The sequence below is a fragment of the Xiphophorus maculatus genome, chromosome 15 (genome assembly GCF_002775205.1).
Source record: "Xiphophorus maculatus strain JP 163 A chromosome 15, X_maculatus-5.0-male, whole genome shotgun sequence".
Lineage (NCBI taxonomy): Eukaryota > Metazoa > Chordata > Actinopteri > Cyprinodontiformes > Poeciliidae > Xiphophorus > Xiphophorus maculatus.
The window spans coordinates 21,279,826-21,301,140 of NC_036457.1; the positions used below are offsets into that span (position 1 = coordinate 21,279,826).

General features: G+C 40.9%; 1 protein-coding gene across 1 annotated transcript in view; it reads right to left on the bottom strand.

Annotated features, from left to right (window-relative positions):
- Positions 1–5,814, bottom strand: part of tnfrsf21 (TNF receptor superfamily member 21) — a 44,294-nt gene extending 38,480 nt beyond the window's left edge. The window contains exon 1 of the mRNA XM_005809787.2: positions 5,456–5,814. Coding sequence (XP_005809844.1) covers positions 5,456–5,485 — 30 coding nt within the window. The 5' untranslated portion in view covers positions 5,486–5,814. The remainder of the gene's footprint in view (positions 1–5,455) is intronic.
- Positions 5,815–21,315: the final 15,501 nt, after the last annotated feature.

Genomic DNA, 21,315 nt, shown 5'->3' on the forward strand with positions numbered 1-21,315 from the left:
TGATATTGATATATTGATAAATTACCAAAGGATGCGAATTTACAATAATAAGGCAATTTCATTCTTTTGAAAAGTAGCATTGTTAAGCATACAGCGAATGTCTCAGACAGCAGGGATAAATGTTGTTTGTACCCTTCTCTTGACTGATACCTTCCTACAGTGCAAACTGTCCACTAACTATGGCATTACTAAAGAATGCAAATGAGCTGATATCAGGACAATCCTTCAGGGACAGCAGAACTTTGACTATAGTCCATCAAATCAGCAAAGCATTCACTTAAGGGTGTGCAGACTTGTGCAATCAGGCTCCTGGAGTGTTTTTATCTTCTATATTTTCAGATTTGAGCCCTTGACTTTACATCAATGGTACTTTATCTAAGGTAAACTTAGATCTTTAATTTGAATTTTGTTTGTCTTCTAGAAAAAATGCTCAGCAGTTCTATTAAGACTGAGACTATAGGGTTAAAAGGCTGCTGATTGGTCCAAGTCAGGGCTCCATCTTTTGGCCTTTCTAAGCAGAGAGATTCCAGACGTCTCAGCACTCTTTAACCATATGGTGCTAAGCACTGCGACAGCTGCTACTCAGCATGTTAAGGGAACAGTGCGATGGGCTAATGGCAGCTAAATACCTGCTCCTAATTGGCTGCTTGTTCATATTTGTGTCTCCTTCCTTGTGTGGTCAACAACCCCCGCTGTGATCCTCTAGACTAAAATCAGCCCTGTCATTTAGAAAATAAAAAAATGCAAAGCCATCAAAGACACAAAGCAGAAGAGGAAACAAAGTGCAGTACCAGCATTTTCACACTACACACACACACACACACTTAGAAAAATCCACGCACACTGCATGGAGATATTGTCTGGAGCCACTGTAGCAGCCACCTCTGCTGATCAGCACTACATTAATCCATTTCAGTCCTTCTGCTGCCAGGGTTGGGCCTTTCCTGCCAACTCCTCCTCAATCCGCCTGCACCACTAAATACATGATCTGCCTGGGGCACAGGACGGCCAACCAATCAGAGACCATGATTCAAGGTGGGTTAAGCCTGGGGACAGGGCAATTTTATTTACCCCGACCTCAACCATCATCTCTGCATACAAAATGGACATGCATGAGGTATCTCTGAGTCCAAAGTCCAAACTCTTTCTGTCACAGATTCAAAAGAAAATGCTGACGAATATTAAAACTAAACAGAGCTCTGTGAGGTCTTTAGTTTTTTTGTGATTCCGCAACAGTGGGAATTCAGATAAATTCAACAAGTACCTGCATTTTGTTTGTGCGAACAAGTTAAGTAGGTAGGTTTGTTGAAAATCTTCCTCAAAAAATGGTCAAATTGAAAACATTGTGTTTCAGTAAGTGCTACCTCCCACCAGCAGGTGGCAGTAGTTCTTATGGGCTCGAAAGGCAAAGTTTTTCCACTACCCGTGGTAAAACCCAGCATAAAAGTAACAGCTGCTCTTTGTTCTCTAATGCTCCCTAAGAGTGTTTTCACACCTGACTGTCCCGTAGCCTCTGGGGGCGCTGCAACAAGAACCAATGAAGGAAACGACATGAACATTTCTGAAGAAGAACTGAGCGGAACATCCTTCTTCACAAAATGCAAACAAAAATTAAATGTAGGATTTCTCTTTTTTCTTTCTCAAATGACCACAATCCATTTCTTCCGCTAGCTCTATATACACACATTTGTTTTGGTCGTATTTACCCAGAATGCCCTGCCCTATAGTCCACTTCCTGCTTTTGGTCCGGTCTTCCATCCAGTAGGCGTTCATACAACACAAACCATGCCAGATTTTACCTCCACCATGGTGAGAGATAAGTTTGTAAGCGGAGAGAGTTTGGTCCACATCAGAGTTCAATTAGACGTTCACACCTAACAAATGAACCAGACTTTCTGGAGAAACGGACTGGAGTTGGAATAAAGCGGACTAAACAGGGGTGGGATGAATAAATCTATTGTTTCACAGTGACGCCGTATTTTCTGTTGATCTATCTCATAATCTCATAAAATGCCTTGAGGTTTTTTAGGTGTAAAGTGACAAACTCTCATATGGAGGCATAAGCCTCTTTAGGTTTCCTGTCAGGACTTCCTCATGAAACAAAAACACCCACAGGCACACTCAAAGCCCGTCAATAGGACAAGAATTCTCAACCTCCAGCAGCAGTTACAGTGTGATTCATCCAGCGACATGTCCAGCTCTCCATCTAATCGCGTGCGAGCATCGGATGCCAGGGCAACACATGATTTAAACATAACCCCAATTGCTTCAACTTCCCTGTTTTTTTTTTTTCTCCGACAGTATAAAATAGTCTGAACATTTCCGGCATGTGATGGGCTGCCAAAGCAGTACGCATACTTCATCACGCAATGTTTGTTTGGTCCCCTCTGTCAAAAATGCTGAATCGTGTCCTGCATTTGTTTAGAATCGGGGCCACAGCTTCTTGGCTGGAGCACAAACCCAGTGGAAGTTAAGGACAAGTAAATCCAACCAGCGGACACATTAGATGAAGAACAGACAGCGGCGAATATGAGCGTCTTAACATTTCCAAACATCGTCCTAAAATAAACCGCTTGCAGACGCCCATCACCACAACCGGCCTGCCACTGACAAGATGTTTGTCTGTAAGGCGTTTGATATGGTTTCAGCCTTCTGACCTCTTTGATACGAATTTTAAGTCAGCATTAATGGATGTTTCCCAACTTCCACTGAAATCCCACGGAGGTGTTCACCAGGATCCATTCTTGGTCATCCTATTTTTTCATATTACCTTCTTCAATTATTTTCTGTAAAAAATAACCGTTTTTTGTTGTTGTTGTTTTCTTTTTTTATGCAGACAACTGTCAGGTTTATCTTCAGCGGAAGCACATTGCTCTGTCAAGCTGACTCTTGGATTGCTTTGTTGACAATTTGAGACATATGGCGCTCTCGCAAACAAGAAAAACACGATGACAAATTTGGGTGTAACGTTTCTTACTTTTACAGACTCAAATTCCCAGATTTCTCAATTTCTCAACAAACAAGTCCTTTTGAGACACTGAAAAAAATCACAGGGTAACTTACAGTATACGTAAGTCCATCCATCCATCCATCCATCCGTCCATCCGGACGGACGGACGGATGGATGGATGGATCTTTATTGCATTTTCCCACATTTATCCATACCAGGAACACACCAGAGTACAGTACACCTCCAGTATTCACAGGGGTTAGGGTTACGATAATAAGTAAAAGGCTAAAAACTTTGTATTTTAATAGTTCAGACACCAAATATTCCTTAATCTGCATTAATATCGAGAGAATGTAGAATATTTTAGATATGCTCTGTGGAAAAACTCGCAAAGATTTGGAGAATTTATCTCCAAATATAGCTAATGATCCTGCTTTAGCAAACAGTTCAAGAATGAAATTCCTACAAAAAACTGCTACTTCTGTTGTTACTGTTACTTCATTAACAGTATATGCTGAGTCATGTTAAGTGCTACAAGTGGCTGTTTAAAACAAGTGTGTTACATAAAGTGTGCATGCATGGGTGGAACGGCTTTGGCAGACACTAGGTTGTCATTACTGTTCAATTAAAGTATGGCTCACAACACACCCAGTCAAATCAAAATTACATCAAAAGTACACACATAAGTACTTCCACTAATACACACACGCACACACACACACACACATACACGTTTGCCTGGCACCTGTTGCAGTGTGTCCCAATGCCATCGTCCAGCACAGCTGAGAGAAAGAGGTTCTGTTTAGACTCATTCACACTGCATTTATCACTGACAATAACTGCCGACGATTATCTGTTGAGATGCTTCCACTTCTCTGCTAATGACGGAAGCTAGGAGCTCTGCCAGCTGAGCTGTGTTCTTCCTTTGGGGTGAAAAATGACGTCTGAACTGTTAACTTTGGGTGTCCAGGATGTCTTTGTTGAACAATTTCATACACTGTGGGTATGTTGGAAGTAAAGTCACTGCATTAAGAGGGATTTTAAGCATAAAACTAAAGATTATAGACAAACCGAAAACCTAATTTAGAGTCAGAATTTAGCACCGACAGTTTCCTGATTGACTTTTTCAAATTTTGTGACATTAACAACTAGCCTGATTATGCTAGGCATTCGATTCTCATCTCCCCTCAGTTCTTTGTCTGGGATTAGTCCCATTGAGCTGGATTTCTCAGGATGCATTTCATTCTGGCCAACCAGCAAACAGAAGGAGAAGTTATAAGTGATGACGTTGGATTTCTGCACTGTCTTTTTAATTGTAGTCTGGCTAGTTTGGCAACGGCAACGGGGGAAGTGAACGAAGCCATCCAGAGACAGGCACCAGCCCCACTGTTAGCCTGAAAGGTAACGCAACTAAAAATAATGGATGGGGGGGATTTCTGAACACCGCAATAAAAAAAAAAAATCATCAAAACACAAAACTTAACTTCTACTCATTTCATTATGCCGCCACCAGAAACGTCTGTATTTATTGGGATTTCATGTGATAGACTAAAGTAGTCTGTTTTGTAGCATGATGGTTATTTCACAATGGAGTCAGTGTGATCAGGGCGGATCAAGTATTAATTTTGAAAATCACATCTAATTCTCCATCAACTTCATCTATTATGTGCTACGTTGTGTTGGTCCATCACATAAGATCCCAATAAACTTCTAAATGGGTGTGAATCCGCAGAGCAAATGCACATCTTTTGCATTTAATCCATTGTAAATTACTGTCACAGATGCGTCATCAACATATGTTTACCAGTAATGCCCGGTGATGCATATTCAACACATACCAAGGATCACCATGTATACCTAGATTTGAGAATAGCATAATCAATACTTAGATGTACATTTGTTTTATGATTTACTGTATATTCAAATACTAACCGAACAAAATCTGTTTAACAAGAAAAACAAATAATGTATTTTTATATAATAAATATATTCAGAAAGCAAGGAGTTAACCTGCAATTATGACTGGATGTTATCTATCAATCTATAGACTTACTTAAAATTCGAATGATTTTCTCTTTTTTTATGATTACAATGAATCCAACAAATTCTATATCTGGACAATAAACCAACAAACATATCTTTGCAGCCTTTTCGGGACTGATTCTGGATAACAATAGACTGCAGGCTGCCCTTTCTTTGTCACCAACTGCAAACTTTTTTTCCCCTTTTGTTCTGTTCACCCACTGTTAAATTTCCACCCAAGAATGCTTTTTACTTACAATAAAATAAAATATCTTTATGACCATTTCTCTCTCTCTTTTTATTTTTATTTTTTTTTTTACCATTTGACAGTCATTTCAGTCAATTGATTTCAAGTTGATTCAGAAATTTTTCACAAAAACACGCGCTGTCCCTTTAAATGGAGAACCTGCCGAAGCAGCCCCTTAGAATAAACAATGAAAAGCAGTCCGTGGAGAGAGTTGGGTGGATATGTGATGCACTCACCACGGCGGACACATGGATGACAGACATCATCCTGAATCAGAGAGCACGGATGCGGGTCGAGCAAACGTCCTTGTCCAAGTTGTCTGCTTGAGTAACACGTCTCATCTCTAGATGTTACTGATCATCATCACCACGGTCCTCCTCAGCACACCGGAGGAGGGGGAGCTGGTCGGGGCTCTGGGCTGCTCTGTTTTATACTCTGTGTCTCCGGGTGGAGCGGGCTGAGGGCTCGATTCACTCAGGACGCTGCGCTTAATTCCCATAGCGATGATGGATGCCGCCTCGCCCCTGCCGGTTCAGTCGGTGTGCAGTGCGGCTCGCTGCCCGCTGCAGAACCTCCACAGACAAGCGCAGCGCTGACGTAAAGCTGGTGGGCGGGACTTAGCGGGTCGTCTCGCCAATGGCAGCTCCGCGAGAGGCACGCACGTGCACCGAGCCGCAATTGTGAATCGAGGAGGGAGGAGACGAAGATCCCCGGTGAGATCTGTAATGTCATGTCCTCAGTGTGAGGAGACTGTGGGATGAGAGACCGACACTGTGTGACAGTCTGAGGCCAGGAACTTGTAATAAATACCCCTCCCAGTCCCATTAGGCCCATCCGGCTTGTTCCACTGGTAGTCAAGGCTCAAGCTGTTCTTCAATAAATCAAAATCCACCCTCCTTAATTCTGAAAAGAAAAAGATATAGCCTATGTACAGTACGTACCATTTGTAATGTTACACGGTCACACTTTTAAAAAATAACATAATTTTTTAGATTATTTAACTTGTCATGAAGAGAGACGCATTGCTTGTCAGTAAGCTAACTGGTATGTAAAATAAAAATAAAGGGAACACTTAAACAGGTGTTTAACACTTAAAGTGTTCCCTTTATTTTTTTGAGCAGTATATTTAGTTAGCATGCTAAATACTTAGCTAATGTCAATCACGCTAGCCTGCAAACTAGCAATATTTACCTTGCTAGCTAAATATTTAGGTTCAAGCTAAATATTTAGTTTGAAAACTAAAGACTTAGTTTAAAAAATAAATGTTTAGTTTGGAACATAAATATTCTGTTTGTATATTAAATCTTTAATTTTGGAACTAAATATTTAGTTACCAAAAAAGTCAAACTGGTTGGAGACAGTTTCTTGCCCCAGACTAACTCTCTGATGAACACAATGAACACCTTAAAACTAGAGTAATCTACTTCTTTACAGTGAAACTATTTTTGCATGGTCACAACTATCACATTTACTATCTGTCACTATCTAATAACCAAATAGTGGCATCAAAGCATTTATTCTATTTCCTCTGAAGCTGATTCTGATTTTCTATCCAGCTTTTACAATTGCTTCAGCCTAACTTTACAACAAGCACTCAGGCAACTGTGTGTACTTCCCCCTGTAGCTAATGTTAGGTGGATAGGCTGCCTCCTCACACAGCGTCATTAAGCTTTGCTGAGTCCTATCAATCATACGATCATATTCAGAAAGACTTGTGTTTCCATTAAATCAGACTGATAATATTCCCTAAATCATCAATTAGGAATTTATTATGAAAGCTGAAGCAATTTTAGAAAGTGCTTACTAACAGAACCATGCATGCATGAATAATTTAACAGGCCTGTTGACTGCATGCTTTAAAGCTCCTGTTTACAAATAGCCTGCAAATCTCTATTTGCTGTAGAAAGGAGGTCATCTCTATCCTTTGATAGGATTTTTATGTGTAACACCCATGCAGTGAGCTGCTTCAATGAACTGAGAGCCCAAAGTCGTTTAGACTGTGACAAATATGAAGAGATAACAGGATTTTTGTCTCTTGATCTATCACAAGACAGCTTCATTTTGTTAACCTGATATCTTGTGGTGTCAGAAGTCCCTTCACCTTGTCATGCAACAGATTTGTTCTCAGATTGGGGCTGACTGGGTAAGGCTCTGTGTGCCATTAAGTTGGCATTGTATAACCTGCGACGTGTGAGAGGTTTAATTGCAAACTGTTGAGTTTCTCTCTGCCTTCTATTTGTCACCAACTTTTCAACTACAATCATACAGCAATAGAAATAGTATTTTCTACAAAATTTGATCAAGGAGGAAGACTGTCCAGTGACTTTTGAAGTGAGACGTGTGATTGGGTATTCTGCTTTGAATCAAGTCCCTATGTGATAATAAATTCATAACAGATCGGTTCAATTTTAGCTCAAGGCATGTTAATGCACACGACTAGCATTAATGTCTTCAAGAAATGCCCTTCAGTCTTCCATGCCCTTCAGTCTTTCCCCATAGAGTTTACATATTCTCCCCTTGCATGCATGGGTTTACCCCAGGTACTGCAGACAGTCACATCCAAAGACACGTGTTAAGTTAACTGGTTACTCGAAATTACCCTTAATTTTGAGAAACCAATTGTTTCTCCATTTGTCTTTATGCTGATGAACTGGTGTACCCCGCCTCTCGTCCAAAGACATGCACCACCCCCTTGTGATCCTTCAAGGACAATGGATGCATATTCCAGATAATGTTTCTAGCCTCATTAAGTAATTCATTGAGCAAAGATAACACAAGCTAGCCTACAAGGCAGACATGAGGTACGTGTAGAACCTATGAAACAAAAAACTAAACAGTTTGCTGTCCATTATTTAACAGCATAATTTAACAATTTCCCATGACTTTAGCCTGCATGTCAGATCAGAGGTGGCCTGCCTGGTTATTGCCTTCCTGCGCTATTCCGCTTGACTCAAATCTCACTTACAGCACAGTCTGGGCTTTCTCCCGTTGACTTGGTTTTCCTCCAGTATATTTTCTCCCAGGCTAAGCAGCGAACAGAAGAAGAAGCTTTGAATGATGATTTTCTGCGCTCTTTTAGAATTGCAGTCTGCCTGCAGTTTTAGCAATGACAGCGGAGGAAATGAGGGAAGTTGTTCCGTTGGTCACGCTTCCAAATATTGAATTAACATTAGCGGCCATCTTGTTTGGGCTGGAAATGGCACATTACATAATGTCACAGACAAACATTAGCAATTAGGTAACATTTGAAATATCAACATAGTCCACGTCTCCGGCAAGACGATAGTGGAGAGCTCAGTGCAGAGTCTCTGTATGAGGCAACATATAGAACAAGGAGCTGGTTTTTACCAGGGTAGGTCAGAGATGGTCAGGTCTGGTCCTTCAGGGCCGGTGTCCATGTTTTAGTTGTGCTCCTGATCCTACAATAATGATTCATTCCTGATTTATTCCTCAGCCTGCTGCCTAGGAAGGTGAGAGGTACTGACCCATTTATTGAAATCGGGTTAGCCAAAGCACAGAAGCACCTAAAACATACAGAACACTGGCGGTGGAGAACTGGAGTGCCCCTGTGTAAGGTGCTTCTTGCATTCACAAGCACCTGTTGGCAGCCATGTCTTTATTGGACTAATCCCTCAATCTGAATCTGAGACACCAACTGTCGGACATCCAGTGTCCCATATGTTTGAGCGGAGCAAACCCTCCAGCTTTTTGCCAGGCAGGCGCTCAGTCATCTGCTGAGCCAAAACCGCCGTCCGTACGCTTTGGGCCCTGCTGTCACGTATCCAAACGTAAGGGGAGGGAAGGCGGCGGCTAATTAGCCCCAGTCAGGCACGCGACCTGCGCGCACGCGACCTGGCGCGCGCACAGTCTCTCTCAGCCGTTTCTCCAAATAGCAGCAGCGGATAAAAGGGTAGAGCACCATCTGCCCCGCACGTGGAGCAGAAAGGCGTGGATACAAACCGAAGGAGGGGCTGATTGGGAGGGGGACGAGATAACGGGATGAAAGATGCTACTCTGATTTAACTGCAGGGGGGGGCGAGCTGAGATTAAGTGGGTCACTGACTCAGCATTTAGAAAGGAAAATCCATGGTGAGTGGAACGTTAAGGCTGAATCATCTATGCCCGAAATACATGACTGTATATGAGCCACGCCAGAGAGGGGTTTGGTCCTCGCTGCTCACTCGTGCCGCAGAGCAGCGCCGAGTTGCTTGTCGGCTCTGCCGGGCTGGTATGGCTGCGGGGGCCCACACAGAGCCTCGCGCTGCAGTTACTGGGTGAAGTTGCCTTTTATAGAACTGGAGTTAAAACAGCCTATTATGTGGGGAAATGGGGATCCACGTGTGGAGATGTAAAGAGGGTGCACCAGTCTGAGCGAGAGGCAGAGAGAGAGTGCTTCCCGTCACCGGGGCATTTGTGCACGCGTTTTCCTTTTTATGAGCGCCTCTTAAACCAGATATGCTACAAAAGCTTCCACAGTGGTCTAACTCTCTTTCTCTTTCTCTCTCTCTCTCTGACACACACACACACACACGCTCAAAAACCCAAACCCAATGAGCTTCCATCCAAGCATTTACTATCAGCAGCCCACCCTGACACAAACAAGCACATTGGCAAACATTTAAATCAATGCTGTAATTCCCTCTGAAGGATAATTCCAGTTTATTACAGCCTCGGTCTATTATTTTCATAGCTTAATCGACATCTGTTAAAAGAAGTCAGGCAGAGAAAAGAACACAAATAGCAAACTAAATTTTAAAGGATTAAGAAAAGAACTAGCATTCTCGTCTACTAATACTGTAAAAAAAAAAAAAAAACATCTGTATGATGATTTTACTGGTTTGTTTGGTGTGTCCTTGTAGCTTTGTCACAGAATAACAGCTGCGTTTCCATTACAAGTGTGCTCAAAACTTTGTCAGTATTAAACTAATGTTGAGAAATCAGAATTTCACAATGGTGGCGTTTCCATTTAATAAGACATGAAAATCACACATGAATATATTTGTTAAAATAATAAATAATAAAAACAAAAAACATGCCATAGTATCCTACCACTTCCTGTTGTCTTTTTTGCACCAGACGCGTGAAAGTGGCAACTTTATGAAATAAACCAATTTGAAATGACTGACAAATCAACTCATCTTAGCTGCAAAACTTTTTGTTGAAAAACACTTTTTTTCCCTAAATTGGAATGTTTCAATTTAGCAAATTTATTTTACGAAATGTCAAACTGCACAATTATAGGGTCAATGGAAATGCATCTGCTAAGACACAATAGGCACACGCACAATTGAGCTTAAGGATAATTTAGAGCAGTGGTTCTCAAATGGGGGTACGCGTACCCCTGGGGGTACGTGGAGGTACTGCAGGGGGTACGTGAAGCTTTTCAAAATATCTTTAAAAAATCAGTAGGCTCCTCATAATAAGTCTTGGGAAAAATTATTTTGTAAGAAGTTCAATAAAATATAAATGTGTGTTCATGCACTGAAATTTATATTCAGTATTTACAGGGTATTTACAGCACTGTACCTCTTTTTTATTCCAAAAATGTTTTGCCCGTGTCAGGGGGTACTTGACTAAAAATATATTTTTAAGGGGGTACATCACTGAAAAAAGTTTGAGAACCACTGATTTAGAGTAACAAATTAGCTGTGCCTATTGCAACTCAGTAAGTGTTAAAAAAAAAAACATTTCTATTTTCTAAACCAGAATAATGGGAATTTGCAAATAAAAATTCTTTGGAGTAAGAAATGTCAAAACAATAACTTTCTACAGTTGAACAGAAACAAAACTGAAGTTAGAATCTTTGGATCTAAAGAAGAACAATCTAGAGTCACAACATAGCTTCAGCTATTGTAACTAGAAACGATAGATCAGGCCCAAAATCTGGGAGTAATGATGGACTCAGATCTGAACCTTCAGAGACACATAAAGACAGTTACAAAGTCAGCCTTCTATCACCTGAAGAACATTTCCAGGATTAAAAGACTAAGATTCCAACAGGATCTAGAGAAACTCATCCATGCTTTTATAGTCGCATTGATTACAGAAGCTCAGACTCTCTGTAGAACAAGAGGCTAGTTTTATATGTGCTATACTAATAAACTTGACTTGACTGACTCAACTGCAGTATTTGGTAGTTATTTGATGTAGTTTCTTTTAAAACTGCATGACTTGGGTCAAATTCCTTCAAGGCATATGCTTCATAAAGTAGTTCACTGGTATTTTGGGACATTGCTCCTGAAAGAACTAACTGGAACTGAAATCAGGACTTTGTGATACCCACTCCAGAAACATGCACTTGTTCTCATTGAGCCATTTTGTGACTAAATTTGGTATGATAAGAGTTCTTGACCAGATGTTGCCTTTAGGGAACAAAGGCAAGATGAAGATAGACTTTATGTCCCACTGACCACATCAAATCCTTCCATAAAACACAGGTTTGACAGCATTATACAGTGGGCCTGCTTTCTGGAGGAACAGGTAGGCAAAATTTGATGGGAAGATGGATGGAGCAACATGCAGGACAATCCTGGGAGAAAACCTGTTAGAGGCCACAGAAGACTTGATTGCCTGTACCTGTGTTTGCATGACTCTCTCGGGTTTTCTTGTAAAAACCTCATTGTTCGCCTCTATCCTTGGTGCATGGCTTACTGTAAGGCATGTTTACAGTTCATTGTTCTTGATTTTACAAGAACAATTGAGTTTTCCTGTAAAAACGTAATTCCATCTTGGGTGCACGGCTTACTGTAAAGCGTATTGATGATGTGTGAGATGACAGGTGGCTGCCAGTAGGTGGTGAGTTCCTGTACTCCCAAAGCAAGTACACCTTAATTGGAAAGACTTTTATTGACTCTGGAAAGCTTGTGGAAACCCAAAGAAAGGAGGCCAACATGGAACACAGCAGATGTTTTTCGGCTTCAATATATTTATAATCCACGATTGTTAATATCCAAACTGCCATTCACCTCCTGCTTTTGTGTGTGCAGGTGGGGAACCTCTTGTGCGAAGCATTCTGTTTCCATTTCCTTCTGCTTGTGAGCGTTCGCCTGACTTCAAAGCGACCACCCAGGACGCGAGTAAAAGAGGTTTCGTTAAAAGTGCTAACCGAGTGCTGTTGATTTGTTTTCAATCCGCTGCTCCCTCTCGAGCAACCCACTTTTCATCCAGATGACAAAAAATAATGCTCAAAGGCAGGGTTTTGGAATTTTGAGGTTTTCTTTGGCAGCTGATGGAACAAAGTCAAACTCAAGTGTTCCTCCCAGGAGGTCTGCGATGTCTGAAAGAGGCATAATGTGTTTATACCCACATCAACAAGGAGGTGATTGCTGCTCTGCTGGGTTCGCCATATCAGTGTAAGCCTAAATTACAACCTAACAACCTCTTTGTAATGTTCCAGCCACTGACTGATGAATGGATGGACACAGATTAGGAGTTAGTGGGTGGTGCAGGTTTCCCACCCTCAGGATAGTTCTGAGCAATTATCCTTCCACACAGGGTCCAACTGGTGTTTTTGGGAAGGGGAAGTTGTTTGTTTATGCAGTCCCAGTAAATTATGTACTCCATCACATGCTGCAGTGACTCTCAAAAGTCTACACATCCCTGCTAAGATGCCACGTTTTTATGGTGTAAAAATGAAGGAAGATTAAAACTATCCTTTGCATACAATGTGACACGTACAACTCTAATAACTCAACAAAATAAAACAGCTGTAATAAGGCATTTAATCTTCAGCATGCTAGCAGCAACCAGAAAGGTTTTACTCAAAACTGCTTTGGAACTTCTTATAACAGTGGTCTCAAACTCCAGTCCTTAAAGGCCGGTGTCCTGTTTGTAACATTTGTTACATGTTCAGTTTTCACACTGCACTGCGTAAAACAATCCAAACCCTTTGAAATGCCTGTTTACCCCCACGCCTGTGCTACCACTGTCATGTTCGAGGGTAGGCTTCAGACCCACATGCAGAATCAGACTCGGGAAGCAACGGTAAGTTAAGAATTTATATACGAAGTGTACAGTCACAGGTATCTTGCAGATGATTCTTTGGGTCAGATCCGGGGTTCGTCTGGAAGCGGAGAGTCATTGACTGTGCGAGGGGTGGACAGAATGTCTGACAGGACAGCAGGAGAAATTAGCTTCTCAACTGGGGGAGGGAGAAGGAGCTGGTTGGATCCAGGCAACCAGTTGGGAGGTCCGAGGCAAGTTTCTCCAGCAGGAATGAACTGTGGGCTGGAGCGAGCAGGCAGGTGAGGTTTGGATCTGCAGGTGGGATTACAGGTTTGGGGGGTCTGGCTTATACCTGGGAATGAGAGACAGAGAACTAGTGAGGGAAGCAGAGAACAAGCTGAGGCGTTCTCAAGAAGTTCACAAATAACTGGAGTTTCTCAGGAGAAGGTCTAGCAAGCTAGAGACTACCATGAAGGAGTCATCATCCAGCGGAGAGGTGAGGTCTGGCAACTCTTTAATCCTCTCTGTCTGATGATCCCAACAAGCTGCAGGTGTGCAGCTCTGCTCCAGGCCACTCCCAGCAGGAAGCCAATGGGGAGAGACACTTTCATAAACCCAGATCCTGACAGCCGCTGCACCAAGAAGTACTACAGGAAGTGACACAAATATCACAGAAGAAGACATAAGCGCAACTTCCTCCTTCACAAAACATAAACAAAAATGGAGTAGCGTCAGTTTTTAGTAGTTGCAGGATTTCTCATATGCCTTTGGTAAAAGACCACAGGCCATTTCTCCATTTAATGCTAGACACAAGTGTTTGTTTTAGCTATATTTACCCAGAATGCTCTACGCTACAGTCCATTTCCTGCTTTTGGAGCGGTCTCCGGTCCGTTTGCATCCACATATCCATTCGAACCGAGTTAAAGTTCACTTCAATCAAACACCATGGTTTTTAGAGAGGCGAGAGTTAGCTTTTTTGGTCTGCATGAGGGTTCAATTACACATTCACACCTCTCCAAACAAACCCGACTTTCTAGACAAATAAACTACAGTTCAATAAAAGTGGACTAAACAGGATTAGAGTGAATGCACTGAAACCTTTGAGGCTCAGAAACAGAACGGCTGCATGTTAAGTGTTCTCTGTCTATTGACTTTTTAAGGCAGCAGCTTGACTGAACTGTATGCTAGTGAGGCAGTTTCACCATTAAATTTCAGTGTGTAGCACAAGGGACTCATCTAAACATTACAGGATTCAGACCCGTGAAGACTGCAGTTTCAGACCAATGGCTTGTAATATCTTATTGTTGTTTTGACCAAAACAACTGTTATATTCCAGAGCAGGATGCTGCTGTCACCATACCTCACGGTGGACATGGTGATAGTGAAAGTGGTTTTGGCCAGAAACGTGCCTCTTCTGATTCAAGTTAAGTTTCAAAAGATTTTAACCAGGCCTAGACATTTTCTTTGTCTTACTCCCTTAGCCAAAGCACTTGCATAATAAAAGACTGATACTTCACACTTCACTTCACAGTTAATTGCTTCTTAGTGTTGGTCTATGACAGGGAAGTACCCAAAAAATACACAGCAGCTAAAAATGAAATGTATGAGTTAAGAAAGCAGTGTAGCTACAAATAGCACATTTCATTGAGCAATGACATAGTTTCAATCTACATGTGACTACATTTAGTCCAAATACAGATGTGACACTGTTATTCAAACCCCGTAAGTTTTATGCAGAACTTGAAAGTTTAGGACAGGTCTTACAGTAAGTCCATCATAAGCCAGATGGTGCACTCACACCTAAATCTTGTAGAAATCCAAATTTGGCACCTGACTAAGTTGGACATAATGCCTTAACCTCTGTTTCCTTTCATCTATTTCCTCCATAAACTTTGAATTCTGCAGCCCCAGTGTTTTATTACTGTTTCCTCCTGAGCAGACTGCAATAAAAAAAAGAGTACAGTGACCTCTTCTGGACAAAGACTGCCACAGCAGATCAAATGAGCCACCAAAATGTTGCTTTGTTTAGAGATGCTCTTCATTCTGACAGAGAAAGCATACTGCTGAATGTGCAACATGCCTATAAAACACATGAAGAAACACACAAAACGAAGAAGTGAGTGACATCGTTTGAAGGTAACTGTTATTTTGACAAATCCACTTAAACAAGCCGGACGGTTCAGCTTTCATCCTCATTTCAGCTCACTTTTTAAAATGATGACTATATTTCTTGTTTATGAAGCCACCTCTAACAAATACTGTTTCAGTGTAGTAACACTCTACCTATTCAATGTATGAAAGACACGTTTAATTGGATTAATATGCATTTGGTTAAAACTGCAGCGGATGGTGAGATTCATTAAGGATCCTCCTTTAGAACTGCTGCAGGATCAGATCTTTCAGTTCTGCTAGAGACTCCTTACAATTGTCATATTTGTATTTTTAAAGACACAAATACAGAGCAAACTTAGTGAAAATGGAGCAATTGCAGTAAAACAAAAACTTAACAGGCGTAGGTAGCAAACAGGTAGAATGACGGACGATGAATAATTAATGTCAAGTATATATTTAGCGTCCCAAACCACACTCCATTCCACTTGGAGGTGGTAATGCATGTAGACGCTGGTTGACAACTGTCACTAAACACCAAGAAGATGAATTAACCGTAGCAGCTGAATGGAGACTCAAACAACAAATCAGGGGGAAAATAACAACACTAGTCTAAGAGTACAACATTGAAATGTACCAAGAACTGAAAACAAGAATAAACTAAAGAACTAGATACAACTGAATAAACTGATAATGTGGGATCTTTTGAACAACAGGACAGGGAAGCTCTGGCTGTACCTTCAACTTAAAACAGAGCTTCTTGTGGAAATTCTCAGGTACTGTCTACTATGCTGCCATCAGGACGAATATTCAAACCAGAAGGCAAGGTAAACAGGGCCAGCAGGGTTACCCTGTTTTCACTCTGTCCGATAAAACCCTCCACCTCATTGTTGAGGATCCCACAGATGTAGCAGTGACTATGTTGTATAGTCATTGATACATAGCATACATTATGACCTCATGAAGAGTTTTCCATGTACAATCCTGTGTTTTTATATATATAAACAATATATATAAAACGGGTCAGAAAGCTGCCATTTGTGGCTGCAGTTTTACATTTTGCCCACATGGTGGCTCCAGGCTATCAAAGTAAAGGTTCAGGAATCAGCAAGAACTGAAACTGTCAACTAGGTCAAGTAAACCTATAGATTCAGAATGTTTAACATGGTCTGAGATGAGATGAGTCTAGTTCATTAAAGTTTACTGTTCTATTATCAGCTAACAAAGCAGAGTCAAACTTGGGTTTTTACTTCTTCAGCAGTTTTTGTGTTTCAGATTGTAGACCTGCTGACCTGTCACTTCGTTTTCAGCTGCTGTTTGCTGAGGGGCTTCTTCTGCTCTGACCGTCTCCCTGAGGTGTCCTGAAAGCATTCTGCTTGGATTGGTCAGACGGCATACTTCACCTCTCAGTTCTCACCTCTTCATTCATCAGTGACTCTTGGGAAATGTTATTGCTTTATTTTATTATCATTCCACAACGTTCCTCTTTAGCCATGCTTCTAAGCTTATAGTGCTTTGCTACAGTTTTCACGTTTTCACATTTGTCATTTCACTACCACAGACTTCAGTGCGTGTAATTGCAATTTAACGTAGTAAAGCCAGTTTTGGCTGCAATTCCACCCTCAAATATTTAGAATATGCTGTTACCACCTTCACACATCTTCAGACTGAAACGTTCATTTTCAATCCTGCCACATATCCTCAGCTGGCATTATGTCTTGACTTTGACTCAAGCAAATTTATTGTGCCCAGCATGAGGCTATACCGCCACCCTGTTTGGTGTGCTCAGGACGTCATGCAGGTTTTGATTTCCACTACACTTTATGCTTTGCATGAACGCCTTCCTTTACATATTTGCCGTTTCCTCTGCACGGCTGGTGGCAAACTGCAAACAGGATGTAGAATGGTTTTCCATAGGCAACAGCTTTGTCTCTAGATCCCAGAATTGTGAAGTGGGTAACTAATGGTTGAATGCTAATTTTAGTTGGTCTATCAGATAAAATGCAACTCCTTCATTTATTCTTGAACAACTTTCGCCTTCCAGCCTTAAGACTTTTCGTCTTTTCTGAAAAGTCTCAGCCTGTTAAGGCACTCTTGATATGTTTTCCCTCTCTGTGGCATTGAGACGAATTAGCGTGATTCACCAATCTGCCCATCTTCATGATTGATTGGGTAGTTTCCATCTATGACATGTTTATCTTGCCAAGGTGTGAGATGTGTGTGAGTGTCATGCAAACACCTTGTGATGAAATTCTATGTATTTAACTCTGCATAATTTTGACCCTGTTTGGGTTAGAAATAAAGGCGCCTCAAAGAAGTGAGCAGAAGGGCCCAAGAGCCCCCATAAACCAGCCGCCTGCCCTATAATAAATTAATAAATAGATTATGTATGACATGATAAATATATTGATCTATATATAGTAGTGATTGGTTGGTCAGCAATTGCTCAATTGAAATAAATCACATTGAGAACCATGAATCTAAAAGTGAACATTTAGAATTTATTATTTTTTCTGCTAACTTATTGAACAGACATCTGAGCTCAGCAACAAATATATTTGCTGTTTCAAATGTGTTTAAGTTAATTCATAATATTTAATTACGTTTTAATCGAAAAACGTACATCAACAAAATGAACGTTTTCAGTTCAAAAACCATTTTTACTGTTAAATTATTGAGAAAACCGAAATATGAAACCAACAATAAGGACATTTATTATCCTTAAATTTGTCTAAATTGTTTAACCTTTAGACTGGTCTAAAGTGTTACTAAATTCATTCTGTTCTTTGTTAAAAATCCTTCTTTGTGGACAGTGGACTCTGACAGCAGCAGTTGGTGACGTCTGTGCTGCTGCAACATGTTTAGCATTGAGATGCTATTTTGGGCTTGAAGATATAAAATGTTGCCTGTTGTTCTTGCTCCCACATGACCTGTGTACTTGCTCTACATTCCAGAGCTCTAGACAACGAGAAATTGTTCAGCGTAATTCCAACAAGCAAAGTGTCAGGTGCCAAGTCAGCAAAATCCTAGTTCATGCAATTTGCTAAAAACATTTTCCTCCTTTGCAAGAATCCGAGTCGACAACAAGCCGCATGTCATCATAATACAACGAAGCAATTGCAACTGAGGGCAGTTGTGGTTTTTATGACCCATTTGGGACAGTATTGCATTCGCTAAAGCCAACAAAAACACAGACACACACACACGCCTGCTTGTGTGTGTGCTCCTGTGGTCAAACACATTTGCATAGCATTTGGTGTTTTGCGTTGCCTTTTGAACGCTTGTTGACATTTTGCTCAAATGGCCCCTTTGAGAATGAAATTACCCTCAACTACTTCCTTTCCTAGCAGTTCACTCTCTGGTGGCACCGAGATAAGCCGGGTAATTGGCAGTGGGCGCTGTGCCCGTCTGCAGCCAGAACTGTGGAGGAACAGCTCGGCTTTTCATAGCAGAGCAGGCAGGGTAGTGAGACGGACCGTTCCTGTCTCTGGGATCGCTGTGTGACAACATATTCTGATGGGAAAAGTGTGTTTCCTGCTAAGAAGTCAGTTTTCTCTGTGTCCCTGCTGTTTGAGAGCAACAGTTAGCATGTCGTCAGGCAGGAATAAAAGGAAATCCGCCTGAACATTATGGGTTCAGTTTGAATTGCAGGTAAATCAGTGTGGCTGATCTGCAGAAATTACAAAAGAGTTGTGTATGTGGGCGTGTGCGTGTGTGTTTTAGCATTTCTCATGTTTTAGGAAAAATAAATTTCCCAACAAAAACTACATTGTGAGGACACACTGCTCCTTATGGGGCCCGAAGCAAAGAAGTGTTTTTATAGGGTTATGGGTTTAGATTTAAAACTGAGCTGTGATTTAGGTTATGGTTATGGTTAATAGAAATAAATGAAAAATAAAGGAAGGCAATGCAAAGTCATACTATGTGTCTGTGTGTGTGTGAATGTGTGTGTACTTGCATATACTGCATACTTGGGAAAATGTCCTGGTTAGGCATAAATGCTAGCTACTAAAATGAAAAGAAGTCTGTACATTGCAAAGAAGTACAAGGAGGTGTGTGTGTGTGTGGGTGTGTGTGTGTGTGTGTGTGTGTGTGCGTGCGTATGGGGGCGTGTGCGCGTGTGTGTGATCACTAATGCTTCTGCAAACCACCGAGCTGCTCTGAATAAGAGACTAAAATAGCAGCATGGATTCTCACCCTTCTTAACAAACCACTGCAGGCCTCACACAGTCTTTACATAACAGCACAACCTTTTTCACACTCCTGATCAAAATCCTAAGAACCAGAGAACAAATGACAAGTGTTTCAGTTGGGTTTTTCTCCCCCTGTACAGTTTCAAAATGCAAAAAGTAGGAACGGGAGCAAGAGACCATGAAATCAGAGGAGGCAAATTATTCAAAACATTGAAATTAAAACAGGTTGTTGACTATAGGGTTAAACATTCAAGACCGTAGGCCTAAAAAAGTCCAAATCTGAGCATTAATCCTTCTCTTATGGAATTTTCTGTCAGGCTTTTAATTTGTTATTGACCTCCTGTTGACCTTTCTGGCCTGAGGATTCCACAGACGGAGGATTCCAAAGGACACAACCTCAATGTAGATTAGGGCATCCAGTTTAAAAAACAAAGAAACCTTCAAAGGTCACATCTTCTTCCCCACCAAGGATGTTAAAAAGCTTTAAGTAAGTTTTATTTTCTGTCAAGTTATCCAGATCATCCTGGTGGCCGTCTAAAAGACATGAAGGTCCCACTGGAGATGTTTTCTACATAACACAGAGGAGCCAGAACCTCCATGATCTGTGAGGTTTTTCCTTCAATAGAACGATGGAGCAGTGAGTGGATGCATCAAACAGTTGCTTGATATCTACAAATGCAGCGTTTTAACTGTGAACCGACATATTTTCAGTAGTGGTTTAGCCTTCCAACTGGAAAAAAAAAGTTTCTTCAAAGGGAATATCAACATTGTTTGGGATCGTCCTCCGAGATCTTAATCCCGATTAAATCTTTAGAAGACGGACGGCCAAAGGGGTTAGAGAAAACGGACATTGGTTCCTACATATGTGGTGACCGTTGTGAAGCTCCCTTTACTGGAAACATCAGCATCAACATGCAGGGTACTTATGAGTCTCTACTAATCTATTTAGAGAGAGGGCACTTATCAGTTAATGAGTTCATCTAAAGTTGGCTGATCTTGTCAAATGACTAAAGCTTAATTTATAAGTGGCCATTTTCTTAAAAACTTGATTTTTCTTTTGTATCAAGAGGGTTGACCACCTTTCCATGATATAATGGGCTGAAATTTTTTATATGCTGAGTTTAAAAAAGAACCACATCATTATATTGTTTTAAATAAAAAGTTAGCTGTACTAAATACTGATTGAATAAACCAAAAATTGTGTTTTTCTCACATTATTAAACGTATATACTGCAGTGATGAGAATATAATTAAATTCAGAAACCCTATGCAAAATTAAAAAAAAAAAATACAGGTTTTAATATTTATAAATTAGTAGCTGTAAAACCCCCCAATAAATATGAAATACTTTCTTCAGCATCGTCTAACAGATTAAAAGTAGACAATATGGAAAGAAAAAAGAAATCCCAAATTTTCCTTGTACGATGGAATAAAATAAAAAACAGCCCATTTTGAACAAAATCCGCCGAATTTGGAAGGTGTATTTCTAGGTGTATTTGGAAAAATACACCTAGAAACAATTTTTTTTGTTGCAAAACAACAACAAAAACAGCTAAAAAAATGTTTTCAATCATAATTTAATACTTAAGATGCACTCACTTTAAAAGGTAAGTTTTAATTATATTTTTGGGATTTCAATTTCAGTAATTTCCAAGTTTACCCCCCCTCCCGTGTTTTCTCCCCATCCACGTCTCCCTCCCCCAAATCATCAAAACCTCACCCACGTGCCCCCCGGGGCGATTTTGGACCGGCCCTGGCAACCAAAGCAGCGTCTATCACACGCACACGAGCCCAGGCACGTACAGTAGGTACTACTGTACACGCTGAGCTGGATGGGGAGTTGACAAATT